The sequence below is a fragment of the Penicillium mononematosum genome, assembly GCF_028829835.1.
Source record: "Penicillium mononematosum strain IBT 11891 chromosome Unknown utg000001l:1.0-4488741.0:1.0-4491989.0, whole genome shotgun sequence".
Taxonomy (NCBI): Eukaryota; Fungi; Ascomycota; class Eurotiomycetes; order Eurotiales; family Aspergillaceae; genus Penicillium; species Penicillium mononematosum.
Window position 1 is genome coordinate 3187178 of NW_026643271.1, and position 13035 is coordinate 3200212.

A 13035-nucleotide genomic window follows, 5' to 3' on the forward strand; every position below is an offset into this window, starting at 1 on the left:
AGAAAACCGCTTTTGATTTGGAAAGTGCAATTTATTTCAAGGCTATGTATGCTACGCTACGGCCGTGGAGTTTGTATATCAACGAATCTCTCAGTGGTACAGCAAATTCGCCGCCTGTGTATTCAACAATGGATACATAATACATAGCTGGTATGATTGACACAATAAAAGCAATAATTTCCTTGAAGTGTGTATTTTTGCTCCACTGCTAATATCTTCTTGGTCGAGTATCTCAAGTTCAAGTCCGATCTCGGACGCTGGAGAGACTCGGTATTTGGTATACAACAAGTGGGCGTGCTGGAGCCACGTTTATTGGCTTCTAAATTGGAGTATATGGCTTAGAATAGATCGGTCCAGTCATGATCTCCAACAATAGACAAAAATATCGTTTATTGTTATCAATGATAAGAACGGGATCAGTCCTGAAGTCCACGGGTCTTCTCTAGCTGTTGCCCCAAAGCGGAAGTTGACTAGAGAGAAAGATGCTCGTTGTCAATGCGAAAGCGACTTTGATAGCGCCAAAAGGACGGTGTCATGCTAATGACTTGTCCTCCACGGTGATGTTATCGTATACTCCAATTCTGGTCAGACATGTCGCAATTGTGTAACTTGGGATAAATTAGGTGCACATCAGTGCGTCGTGAAACCTTTGAGACTTGGATTTGTTGATAAATGATTTACTTTACGGAGTAGTGAGGGTGGTTATGGTGTTAGCAAATCCATATTGCTAGAGCCCATCCGTTCTTAGCGCGGGGTACCCCAGACATTCCCCCAAGGTAGACACAACAGGTCTACATGGTTTTTAGAATCGAAACATCGGAGAATTAAGTTGTCACTCTGCGGCCAATGTCTAATTGCCTGTCGCCCTTATCTTTACCTCTTATCATGGACTCTAGCCAGTTGATTGGTACATCCGGACGACGTCCTCGCACCCCTGTCACTTTGATAGTGGCGGGCTCTTTGCGGCAACGATAGTCCCGGCACTTACGGAATACCATTCTAAAGGGTCTATGCACACAAAATCCGAAGAAAGAAATGACCAAATACTTCACTGTTTAATTGTATGCCTCATGAATAAAGATGGTATGATTCCGCCGAATAACTATCCGTAGAAAGAAGAAAATGGTAATAGTATACGATGCCAGGGCTTCAATACACAAAGGCTCATTCACTCGACGAAGTAGGCTCAAATGTGCTTTATAGAACCCTATAAACCCTAATTCAGTGCTTATCAGCTAGGCCCTTGCATCAGGAGTCTCTACCCCGGCAGCCAGGCCAGTAGACAGCCGAAGGGCAGTTCCAACATATGCTGAGAGATAATCGCCAGCTTCAGTATATTTGTCCTATATATATTTCAGTCCCAGATCGAGGCGTCAGGAAGGCTCCAACAATCAATATCATACTTATATGCCGGCATTGCCCTCTATACTCTTGGCTAAGCATTCACATAAAAGAGCGTACAAGATGGCATCTTACACAAAAGAAATTGATGATAAACGCGAGGTTGGAGAAACAGACACCAAAAACGACGACTCTGACACAACCCATACCCCTGTGGACCAGGGCACCCAAATTCTCTACAATGCAACAGTCAACAAAAACGGAATCAGACTTCACCCTCAACCGACTGCTGACTCTCTAGATCCATTAAACTGGTCAAGCCTCCAGAAACATGGCATATTATCTATCGTTATGTTTAAGTAGGTCCCAAATCAGCTCCGAGAATCTCTCATTATTTCGCTTCACACTTGCCAGAAATAAAACATCAACCAATCTACATGTCTTGCTGAAATTTTGCTACGCTCTGTTAGATATTTCCTATTCACATACCTCACGACCACCACAGTTCCCTCATTTACGGAGATCCAAGATCAATACTCGATCAACTATTCGCAAGTCAACTGGACAGTAGCCGTGCCGGCATTAGGGTTATCTGTCGGACCACTTATATGGTCATCGCTTGGTGACATCTATGGTCGAAGGGTGGTCTTCTTAGTCGGAACAACCATATCACTGATCTCGACCATCGGCGCTGCGGTAGCTGATACCTATTTGGGATATATGGCTGCTCGCTTCTTCCAAGGATTTGGGGTGAGCCCAGCCTCTATAGTCGGAATGGCAGTTGGTATGTCTCAACCATTTATCTTCGGACAATAACCATATCTGACATTTAGTTGGGCAAAGTTAATGATCTGTTCTTTGATTATGAGCGTGGTCAGAAGCTTGGCTTGTGGGTTCTAGCACTTGATGCTGGTCTGCTTCTAGGCCCTACCTGTAAGTTTGCTCGGATATCTCAGAATACTGATGCGCAATATGCTGAGATATAATACAGTCGGCGGCTTTTTGGACCTCGTGAGTGCCTCGTGGATAAATTGGTTCAACGCAATCCTCTTTGCATTATTGCTACTTCTCGAACTCTTCTTCATGCCAGAGACCCTTTACCCCCGCAACAAGATGCTTCAGCAAATGCCTCGGCTTGATGACAGCGTTGCTCTTCCCAGTGATATTGAAAAGCAAATAAAAGGAGATGACGCGGCCACGTCCATGTCTCCGGCAAAGACCTTATCATCAGAGCTACGCCGGACAAAGAACCTACCTTTCATCAATTGGCGCCCTGTCCCTGGCATGCGCCATCCCAAGCTGTGGGACTCAATCACTCGGTTCGTGTTGACATTTCAATTACCCGCAGTCGTTATCGCAGTTATCGGGTACTGTTTTGCCTGGTATTGGTGGGTTTTATCTGTTATCACAATGATACCGGCAGCTTATGCGACCTACACGCCTCTTATTCAGGGACTGTTGTTCCTCGGACTGTTCCTTGGGACTTTCATCTCGGAGATTGTGTGTTCTGGGCGATTAAGTGACTTCATTGTCGAGAAGTTGTCGAAAAGGAATAGCAATATCCGCGTTCCAGAGATGCGATTGTGGTTGGCGTACCCGGCTATATTGATCAGCACTGGTGCGTTCGACTTTCCAGACGATATATGTTGGGCTCGACTGACAAGAATGTTTACTATAGTTGGGTTGGTAGTCTGGGGAGTTAGTATCGATGAAAACCATCACTGGATGGTAGGCCAGGTGGCATTTTTCCTATGTGAGTTCTATCCTCCGGTATACATAGCATTCGATGCAGAGCTGACATTCCTCCAGTTGCGGCTGGTATCCAGATAGGCAATACTGTAACTACTAGCTACATTGTTGACTGCTACCCATTACAAACTACGAGCGTGGTCACTTTCTACGCCGTATTTCTGAACCTGAGTGCTTTTATCAATCCGGTACGTTGTCCAATCTTTCTTGCTGATGAGGTATCTAATGGATGTTGATACTGATATGATACAGTTTTTCATCGCGTCCTGGCAAGAGTCTTCTGGTTGGACCTGGACCTTCACTACCCAAGGTCTTATTGTACTTGCTGGCGGGTGTGTGGTATTTGGTGTTCTGCATAAATTTGGGGCTTGGATGCGTGCAAAAGCACCGCAGCCTTCATGGGTCAATCCGGAGTTTGATATGGACCCCTACGTGGGACCAACTTAGTGTGTCATTCATGTCAGTCAAACGGACAACTCGCAGCAAGCCCAGGCCTTTTGTCGTTCCGACTACAATGTGTACTATTCACATGTATGAGAGCCCCAGAGAGATACATCTAGATTATGCAAATGAAAGTCTGAGGAATATTAAACGACAGGTGATAATAAAAAGACTTCGACTAATCCAGAATCGCACAAATTCGACCCGTCTTACTGCACAAGAACCTTGACAAACTCCCTCGCCTCACCGTCTTCAACATCGCTCCCTTCGGACTCCACCGGAGTGAAAGTCTTCTCATCCACGACCAAGGCCTCCTTTTCATTCTCCAAATCACCATCCTCCACAAAAACCTTCTTTTTCCCAACCTCAGGATGCTGAACAACTTTTGGCAAAGTAACGTTCAAAATACCATCCTCCAGCTTTGCCGAGATCTGATCAACAATAACAAAAGCTGGGGCAACACGGGTCCCAAGACGAACCTCGCGTTCAAATACACCAACGTGCTGACCCCGCTCTTCCATTACAAGAGCCTGGTGCAGATCCTCATTGACACCGGGCCGGTAAACGACACCCGCCAAATGCAGAACGGACTCATCAGTGTCATAGTCAAGGCTAAGGTCGTTCTTCTTAGCTCCGGGCAGTGAGATATGCACAATATACTTGTCGGGGCAGTCGAAGACGTCAACGGAGGGCGTGAAGTCAACACCTTCTGCAGTGGGCCCGTTCATGGGGAAACCAAGTCCTGCACCGAGCTGGCGCAGGAACTCGAATGGACTGCCGAAAGGAGGCCCGGCATGTTGTCTGCCACGGCCACCGAGGCCTCCTTTGTGGTGATGACCTTGTCCACGGGGGCCAAAATCAAAGGGTCCAGCGTTGTGGTGATGACCGGGGAAGTTGTATGGATAAGTGTAGAGTCCGTGTTCGTGTCCATATCCATGCCCATGGCCCCCGAAGGCGGTGCCTTGGTAGTGGTCATGGCCGTAACTGTGGAAATCATAAGGCCCAGCGTGATGGCCATGGCCATGTTTCCCCTTGCCGCCCTTGCCGCGGAAAGGGCCTGGTCCATGGTGACCGGGACCTCCATGGGCCTTGTTCTTGCACTTTCCGCTATGGCCGTGGCGGCGGTGGTTGTCGGGAGAGTCTGAGTCCGATGCTGATGTTTCATCTTTCCTTATGTTATCGTTGGGTTCTGTGGCTTTGCCTGATTGAGCACCCCGGGTGGTGTTGTCACTCTGTCGGGCGTTATCCCATGCACGACGGCCACGATGACCGTGGTGTCCACGGTGGCCGTGAGGAGCAAAGAAAGGATGGTTCTCTAGATTGCCGTTGACAAAGTCCCAAAACGGATTGGTAGGCTGGTTGAGTTCGTAGATGGAGGCCATCTTGAAATGTTAGATTGATGTAAAATATGTAACTTGCAAGAGAAAAAAAAGATGTTGGGAAGATATGAAAAGTGAGAGAAGAAAGCCAAGAAATGTGGAAAACACTTGATCTGATACACATTCTGCTCTTTATATATAATTAGTTATACACCTAGGCAGCCGTGTTAACCATCATCCTGGAAGTATACGTACCACAGTCCTGCCTAGCCATGTGCATCATCACACCAATTCGCCATCAGGGCTCGGGGCCGAGAATTGGTCCCGATGTAGCAATATCCATGGATATCGCTGATAGCAATGCATTACACCATTATCTCCGAAGCCACGAGAACCTAAAACTCGGAGGGGCGAACAAAGATACATCGATGGGGTTGAAGTATACAACGGAGCTAAAGAGGACCATCCCGATTAGGCAATCTTCCCCTAAATCCGAGATCCTGACTCAGACTAGAGCTGCCCAGGTGCGCCACACAACGCCACACATGATGTGGCATAATTACGCGCTATTTGTTACCGCCTTATCCACCGCCTTAAAAGTGAAGGCAGAATCTCCAGCCAGGATTATGATCTTTGATGCGAACGGACAGATGAGTACGCTTAATCTCGTGCCATTTCCTCGGATACTATCGAGACGTATTCTAATCGGAACAGGTTCGACTCGGGCGTGTTTCCGCAGTGCTGGAGAAGCTAGGCCGTCCAAATCCTCGAACACGATGGCATCCGCGGACCTGCGGAAGACAACGCGAGAGAACAACACGGGACCTTGTTGTAGGCTTCCTGCCTCGAAAACTAGAGCAGCACCAAGCCTCAAGCCGCTAGAATATCGGAAATCCTTGAAATGACTTGTGTACTGCATTTGGATAATTCATGTGATTTTGCCAAGGCCTAGCTCAACCCCATCATACGACACTCCCCTTGAACCCATAATATCTTTCTGTTCTCCCCTCTTCTTCACAAGTTATCTTCAAACCCATTCACAGCTGATAGACGTCTGTCTAAACTATTCAATTCCATGTGAATAGCATGTGCCTGAATATCCCGATCGTCTCCGACGGCACGTGCAGCTCGTTCTCACCGATTGCTCCGAAGGGTTCCGGCTCCACGAGCTTGATAGATGGAGCAGGAACAACAGCTCTCAATTCCCAACATATTCACGGGAGCACGAGTATCCGATGGACCATGGATCCTACCAAGTGGGCTAGTCCCAAGATCCGCTCCGGATATCTCCTTTCCTTGTCCTACCGACGATGAAGTCATCGATGTGTCAGCGGAGCAGTAAACCTTATGGGCACCAATGCCGCATTTAGATAGCAAGCGATGGTGCTGAAATGGGTTTGTTTTTAAACATATCACCTTCGATCTACTGACACAACTGAGTTAGTCCTAGATTGTCATGGAAACCCGGCCATTGAGCACGATGCTCCCTCTGGGGCGCCATGCCCTACGCATACGGAATCCCTTACCCTCCGTTGCCCACCGTCTTCATTCTACATACATATCGTCTTCTAGGATTGTCCCGACACTTCACACACCAGGCCGGAGATGTCTTGCAACGCAAGCTCAACAGCCCGCGGCAACCCAGGAGTCTGACGATAAAAGAGAACGAGTCGTCATTCTTGGATCTGGCTGGGGTGGATACACCCTCTCGCGGAGGCTTTCTCCAAAGACCTACGCCCCTCTCATAATGTCACCTCGGTCATATTTTGTCTTCACTCCTCTCCTCACCAACACGGCTAGCGGATCCCTCGATTTCTCGAACATTGTCGAGCCTGTGCGCGATCCGCGCTCCAAAGTCGACTTCATCCAAGGAGCTGCGCGCGGAGTTAACCTGAAAACGAAGACCGTTCTTTGCGAAGCAACAGTCGTCAAGAGCGGTGTCACTGAGTCACCTCGCACACTCGAAGAGCATAGAGGAACCGAGGAAGGCCCGGATACCAGGAATAAGCAGCCGATGCAACCATATCTCCAATGGGAGCAGGGTGAAATGTTCGAAGTACCCTACGATAAGCTTGTCATTGCGGTAGGCGCTGTGAGCCGCACGTTTGGAACACCTGGGGTGCGGGAGAATGCGATGTTCTTCAAAGATATCGGGGACGCGAAAAGGGTCAAGCGGCGCGTGCGAGAATGCTTCGAGCTCGCCGTTCTGCCGTTTACAACCCCAGAGATGCGAAAGTGGCTGCTGAGCTTCGCTATTGTCGGAGCTGGTCCAACCGGTATTGAGCTTGCGGCCTCGCTGCGCGACTTCATCTACTCCGATCTGATGGCGCTATATCCGAGTCTGAACGGAATCCCGAAGATCACATTGTACGATGTTGCGCCCAAGGTGCTTTCGATGTTCGACGAGTCGCTTTCACGCTATGCGATGGAGACTATGAAGCGTGAGGGTGTTGATATCAAGACCTCCCACCATGTCAAAAGTTTGCGCTGGGGCGCGCCTGGTGCACCTCCGCCATACCATATGGATCCCAAGCGCTGTCTGACTCTTACAACCGAAGAAGATGGCGAACTGGGCGTTGGAATGTGTGTCTGGGTAACGGGCAATGCCATGCCCAAGTTCATCACCGAATCGCTTGATTCAGTCGACGAATTCCCCACAGACTCAGTCCATAGCGTCGAGGGCTCATCACCTGCACCAGCAGATGCCGAAAAAGCATCGTGGAAATTCAAGAAGGCTCCCAAAAACGGCCCCCTTCTTGTCGACGGCTATCTGCGCGTACAGCTGCAAAACGAGAAAGGCCAGACCGCTGTCCTCCGGGACGTGTTCGCGTTGGGTGACAATGCCATGCCGGAGAAGGGTGCTCCCCCTGCAACGGCACAGGCGACGAGCCAAGAAGCGAAGTGGCTAGCTGATCGTTTGAACAAAAATGACGTCGGCAAGACTCCGCCGTTCTCTTTCCGTGACCTTGGGACGATGGCGTACATCGGTGACGAACGCGCATTGATGCAAATCCCCCACGACGGTGACCGTGGTGCGAGCAACTTCCTGCCAGAAGGTATCAAGGGACGTACTGCGTCACTCATTTGGAAGACGGCGTACATCAGTATGTCCATCAGCTGGCGCAACAAACTGCGTGTGGCTTTCAGGTGGATGTTGAATAGGTTCTTTGGTCGGGATATTTCGCGGTTTTAAAGATGATCTGGACAGAGATTATGTCTTAATATTGTCTAGGCAGAATGCATGCGAAAATCAGAAATTTAAGTTCTAACCTTGGAAGTCTAGCGCATTTTACATAGACTGGGTGACTACCTAGGTGACATCCCCATGTATTCCGTGGGTTTATCAAGTGGCTATGGAGACCAAGCGCTCAGCCAACTTCAAGAACTCACACGAGAAAGCCCGGTTTGATTTGGTTGCGAACCTACTAGACCTCAACAGTGTTGATATCTGTGAGCAGGTCAAGCACCGAGTTGCTACGGTACCCTCTCCCTACACTGTCTCATGGGCTACGGGAGATGGTAGTCCAGAGGGTTGGGGAGAGGAAGAAGAGAAGAGGAAGAGGGGTGGGAGGCCTTTTATACCCCGCGTACCTTCCTAAGACGGACACTTCTCCAACGCACCTTCCCTGGCCACCAATGTCATGTTACCTGGGTACTTCCTTCCTTTCAAATGTCATGCAAAATAAGGATTTCACTTTCATTGATCAATGTTATTTATTTCAAGAGTCGATGAAGAACCTAGGAAATCCGTGCCAACTACCTTATATCTAAAGCTCAAGTAAATCTATATCCCAGTTAGTACGACAGCCCAGAAACCAGAGAATGAGATACATACCTCATAACATAAGGACAGATGCTCAGCCCACCAGAAGAAGTCCAAATAGCCTGCTCACGGACCGGCGTACCAGTCCGAGCAGCATTGATCATCAACTTATCATTGATAAAGATACCAACATGAACAACGTCGTTCTCGCAATCACCACCAGTAGCCCAGAACAAGAGATCACCAGCCTTCGCCTCTGCACGGGGATACCGCTTGCCCAAGTTGGAGTGATACTGGTCCTGCGAGACACGGGGAATAGTCTTGTCCATTGCCTGGCAGATAGCATACTGCGTCAGACCGGAGCAGTCAAAGCCGCCGCCAGAAGGACCTTTGCAACCACCTCCGCCCCAGACGTATGGGAGGCCCTTCTCCTTCTGGGCTGCAGCGACGATGGCCTCTCCGGTGCCAGTGCTGCCTCCACTGTCGTCTCCGCCACCGCTGCATTTGGTCGTCACGTAGTTGCTGGTGCCGGTTTGCACGTAGTAGTCGGCTACATAGCAGCCGTCGGATGTCTTGTCCCAGAGGTTGTCGCCGAAGATGGATTCTCCCGCGGTTTGGCAGGTGACCGTGACATCCTGGGCCTTTTTGTATGATTTGACGACCGCATGGTTCGTCCCAGGACCGGAGCGGCAGTTGACGCTGTCGCCGGTGATGGGGTAGGCGCTGACCGCTGTTATGGCGGTCGTGAGGGAGAATGCGGCGAGGGAAATGAAATGCATGATGTGATGCAAAGTTCTTGTTTCCCGTGGTTTGGAAGAACTGAGTTGAAGAAGCTGCATCCGAATAGCGATGGACATCAAAGCATTTATAGAGAACCATTCACACTATGCTACGAAGGCATCTATACCCATTTACTTACTCTTCGTGTTTAACGAGCTGATCGTCGATCCGTATTGTTCTTGCAGCAGGAACCGAGTCTTCACTCGTATTCTAGGCTCTGATCGTCGATGTGAAACTCGCGTTATAAGACCCCAACGAACCAAGATCTTTAATATTGTTTATAAAAATAACAACCTCAAGAGATCAACTAGGCACTAGCTGGAGATTTTGTTGATCCTTTCTCGTAAGTTCGTGTTCCTGAGTCTATACTTCCATAGAGGCCACTAACAACACGAGGAACACGAGAAGTACTATTTATAGCGCATGCAACCATATTTTAGCCCGTAAATCGTAACGAGAAGACATACATACAATCTGTATATGACATAGTGTATTTGTGATTGAGTTTGGGAATGGGATGCTATATGCCCATCTAGCCACCATAGAAAAGAAGCTAAGACTAAATAATCCCCAATGAGGGGGTAGAAGCAGGAATGAATGCAATAGATGATAAAAATACATATATACAGTCAATGCGACCGTGGCAGTAAGCATATTCTCACAATATATGTAGTGGTGAGGGCTCGGGGTAGAATGATCATCCAGAGATTCTTTCGTGTGCCTTGTGAACAATCCACCAGGTCCACTGTTGCCGGTGCAATGCCCTCCATCCGAAATTCTTAGCCAAATCATTGTAGGTGAACGATCGACATTCCACATTGTAATAAAATCTCATCAGGCATTATCTCGCGAGAACAGCCTTTGAGTGTTGAGGGGAGAAAAGTCTCGCACATGCTAGGGTCTTCACGTTGACAATTCAGCAGGCGGGGACTTCCGGCCAGATGGCACTGGTAGCTCTGAAATGCTTTGACCACTCAGCTCTGTGATCCGATTACTATCACTCAGCTCCGATATAGGGGCTGGGGAAGGTTGAATAGATTGGCTGTCTTGAGGGTCCTCCTGCTTCTTTCGGCGACGGAATAAACACCAGGCCAGCCCAATCAAAATGACGACGCCGGCTATACCACCAACCACACCACCTGCGATTGCCCCAACGTTCGATTGAGAAGAACCAGTATTCCCGTTGTTCGAGGAGGTGGAAGTTGCGATAGTTGCCCCTGACGTCGACGAGGAGAGTGTTGTAGCCGTAGCAGTATCTGTGACACGGCGGGTCAGATTGAGAGAAAAGACAATGATACACCTTGTCCAGTGTTTGGAACTTTGACGAGCATCAGGGCCGAGGCTTACCCGAGCTTGTAGACGCAGGTAGAGTATATGGGACAGCCTTTCTCATTGTCGTCACTTTCACACCGAGCCCGTCCACTTTTTCTGCTTTTACGCAGCCCGCATACTGCCTCTCAGATGTATAAATCCCCAGGGTATCATTTGTGCAGCAGAAATAACCCCCAGTCTGATCGGTAAAGTAAAGATCTGCTGTAGGGTCTGCACAACGCTCTTTTTCATCTAACCGGTCGCTGCAATCCTCCTTCGTTGGGCAGCACATCCCCGGGGTTTTTTGTCCGACAGGGCATTCGGTATTTCCAGGACAACATCTTATAAATGAGACAGAGGATGTGTTCCAGGTGGGACCGCAATCCATTTCGCCGTCCGCACATGTGAAGTTTCGGCGTAGGGAGTAGCCCATGAGATATTCATTGTCTGTGGACATTTTAACCAAATATTTATGCGAGGCCACATGAAAGTGAATGGCAAATAGGGGAATAAGTTGCTTGCCGGCGTCACAGCAGGGAATGAGGGCGTCTTAAAGTGACTGGCAATCTCCGGATCAATGCGTAAGACCAAATTTACCGTGCCGTGGGGGCCAAACTAGCGGCTCACATTTCCATCAAGGAGGGGAAGGAAAGAAATCCTCTAATCAGGCAAGCATCAAGAGATTCTCTAAAATATGTACATATGGCCGTTTTTTAGCTACGCGTAACAAGATTATCTTCGAACGGAATGGCCAAGTTGTTGTCGTCAAAACCCCTTTTCCCCTTTTTCCCGCAATTAATGATATCTGAATGCCTGATTTTGGCCTGGGCACTGGACACACTGGACCCTGAACGCTAACCTCACCTTCGTATCCAGTTGAGGTCCCTAGCCAACTACATCCATCCACTTACCACGCTGTAGGAACCATGCCCTGGAATCCACATCCACCCAGCATCTTTCATGATGAATCATGGTCTACACCATGGCGTTCATCTGAATTTCCACCCGAAGAAACCCTCCTTGAGCGACGTAACCGACAACATGCAAAACCAGAGTGGAAGTCTGTACCAGCATTTCTGAACTATCAATCTAGCCATTCTGGAGGGTGGCCATGGGGCTGGGCCATTTATCGTACCTCCTATGCTAAAACATCCGATGAAGACTGGGCTAGAGCCATTGAAAAGCTCGACCAGGCCTGTATGGCTGACCTGGAATTTTTCGAGCGCAATTGGTCCCAAACTGGGGCCACGTGCGTTAAAATGATCCGTGAAGGCTACCGGAATGTGATCTTTGAAGATCCCACCTTGGAGGGGGCATCCGAAGCCGTGATTCAACGTCGACATCAAAAATGGGTCGAAGACCATGGCCTCTACGTGTGCAGTGCCGTTCCTCGCCTCAACTACCCTCTCTTGTTGGATGAGCGCTGTGTGCGGTCGATTCTAGCTAGCTCGGAGCCGAGGCGACCACCTGCTTTGCAATCTGAATCATACCCGCATGCTACAGATGGGCCTGGAGTAACGGTCGGTTATGTCAACGTCATTGATGGTGATTTTGTCCTTGAAAACTGGGAAGAGGAATACGGAGAGTTCTACCGCGGATTGGTACGGGTTCACCTGGATTGTTTATTTTGCTTCGCTTTCTATTGTGAAAACCTGATGGATGACCAGGATTGGGGCTCCTGGGGTATGGATACCCCTACTTTTGTGCAATATACGGATGGCCGTTCATGTGAGCTCGAACGGAGGGAATTGTTTCTTTCTTCTCCAGATCGGAGTCTGGAGAGGACAGTGAGTGTCACCGAGCTTGAATACGAAGCGCACCGGTAATTGGTATCCAGACACGTAGGATTGAGTACTAGGCAATGTGGCGGCCTCTTCCTGATACTAGGATGGCCAAAATGAGCTCATGGTTACTAACATTGACATCCTATTATCATCGTTGCTCGAAATCGAAGTCCCAAGAAGCATGTCAGATAATTTTGCTGTAGACCTGGGTTAATCCCAGCCGAAATACATGATGGTTACATTGCTTCTGATAGTTTAATGAACTATCTCCAAATCGAGACCATGTTGAGCTATTTCTAAAAAATAGAGCACTCGAGCAAGATTTCAATATCAGTACAGTACATCCTTTTTTTCCGCAAAATTTCCTTAGATCATTGTGGATTATCTCAGGGATACATGTAGGCAGAGTATGGGGTTGAAAATGAGGGGTAAAATATTCAGAATGATAGGATACCCAAAACGAGATAATAAGACTGGACACATTGGAAATACCAACATTGATTGTCAGACAAGATCTTAAGCCCTCATAGTGAATGTAGAGATACAC

General features: G+C 48.6%; 8 protein-coding genes across 8 annotated transcripts; 4 read left to right on the top strand and 4 right to left on the bottom strand.

The window, feature by feature from the left end:
* Nucleotides 1-1464: 1464 nt before the first annotated feature.
* Nucleotides 1465-3537, top strand: N7519_001191 (uncharacterized protein; the record flags this gene model as incomplete). The annotated part of the gene is made up of 7 exons (XM_057287969.1): nt 1465-1700; nt 1812-2125; nt 2185-2274; nt 2333-2959; nt 3020-3094; nt 3151-3278; nt 3343-3537. 7 exons carry the CDS (start codon nt 1465-1467, stop codon nt 3535-3537), a joined length of 1665 nt encoding a protein of 554 aa, XP_057154052.1.
* A 203-nt stretch (nt 3538-3740) lies between these two features.
* On the bottom strand, nt 3741-4913 carry N7519_001192 (Hsp20/alpha crystallin family protein; the record flags this gene model as incomplete). Its single annotated transcript, XM_057287970.1, has 1 exon — nt 3741-4913. One exon carries the CDS (start codon nt 4911-4913, stop codon nt 3741-3743), a length of 1173 nt encoding a protein of 390 aa, XP_057154053.1.
* Nucleotides 4914-5409: 496 nt separating this feature from the next.
* N7519_001193 (uncharacterized protein) lies at nt 5410-5769 on the bottom strand (the record flags this gene model as incomplete). Its single annotated transcript, XM_057287971.1, has 1 exon — nt 5410-5769. The coding sequence occupies one exon, from the start codon at nt 5767-5769 to the stop codon at nt 5410-5412; it is 360 nt and encodes a 119-aa protein (XP_057154054.1).
* Nucleotides 5770-6306: 537 nt separating this feature from the next.
* Nucleotides 6307-8043, top strand: N7519_001194 (putative pyridine nucleotide-disulfide oxidoreductase; the record flags this gene model as incomplete). Its single annotated transcript, XM_057287972.1, has 1 exon — nt 6307-8043. One exon carries the CDS (start codon nt 6307-6309, stop codon nt 8041-8043), a length of 1737 nt encoding a protein of 578 aa, XP_057154055.1.
* A 160-nt stretch (nt 8044-8203) lies between these two features.
* Nucleotides 8204-8449, top strand: N7519_001195 (uncharacterized protein; the record flags this gene model as incomplete). The annotated part of the gene is made up of 1 exon (XM_057287973.1): nt 8204-8449. One exon carries the CDS (start codon nt 8204-8206, stop codon nt 8447-8449), a length of 246 nt encoding a protein of 81 aa, XP_057154056.1.
* A 175-nt stretch (nt 8450-8624) lies between these two features.
* On the bottom strand, nt 8625-9392 carry N7519_001196 (C40 family peptidase; the record flags this gene model as incomplete). The annotated part of the gene is made up of 2 exons (XM_057287974.1): nt 8625-8634; nt 8686-9392. The coding sequence occupies 2 exons, from the start codon at nt 9390-9392 to the stop codon at nt 8625-8627; spliced, it is 717 nt and encodes a 238-aa protein (XP_057154057.1).
* Nucleotides 9393-10296: 904 nt separating this feature from the next.
* On the bottom strand, nt 10297-11161 carry N7519_001197 (uncharacterized protein; the record flags this gene model as incomplete). The annotated part of the gene is made up of 2 exons (XM_057287975.1): nt 10297-10649; nt 10741-11161. 2 exons carry the CDS (start codon nt 11159-11161, stop codon nt 10297-10299), a joined length of 774 nt encoding a protein of 257 aa, XP_057154058.1.
* A 469-nt stretch (nt 11162-11630) lies between these two features.
* N7519_001198 (uncharacterized protein) lies at nt 11631-12530 on the top strand (the record flags this gene model as incomplete). The annotated part of the gene is made up of 1 exon (XM_057287976.1): nt 11631-12530. The coding sequence occupies one exon, from the start codon at nt 11631-11633 to the stop codon at nt 12528-12530; it is 900 nt and encodes a 299-aa protein (XP_057154059.1).
* Between the last annotated feature and the right edge of the window lie 505 nt (nt 12531-13035).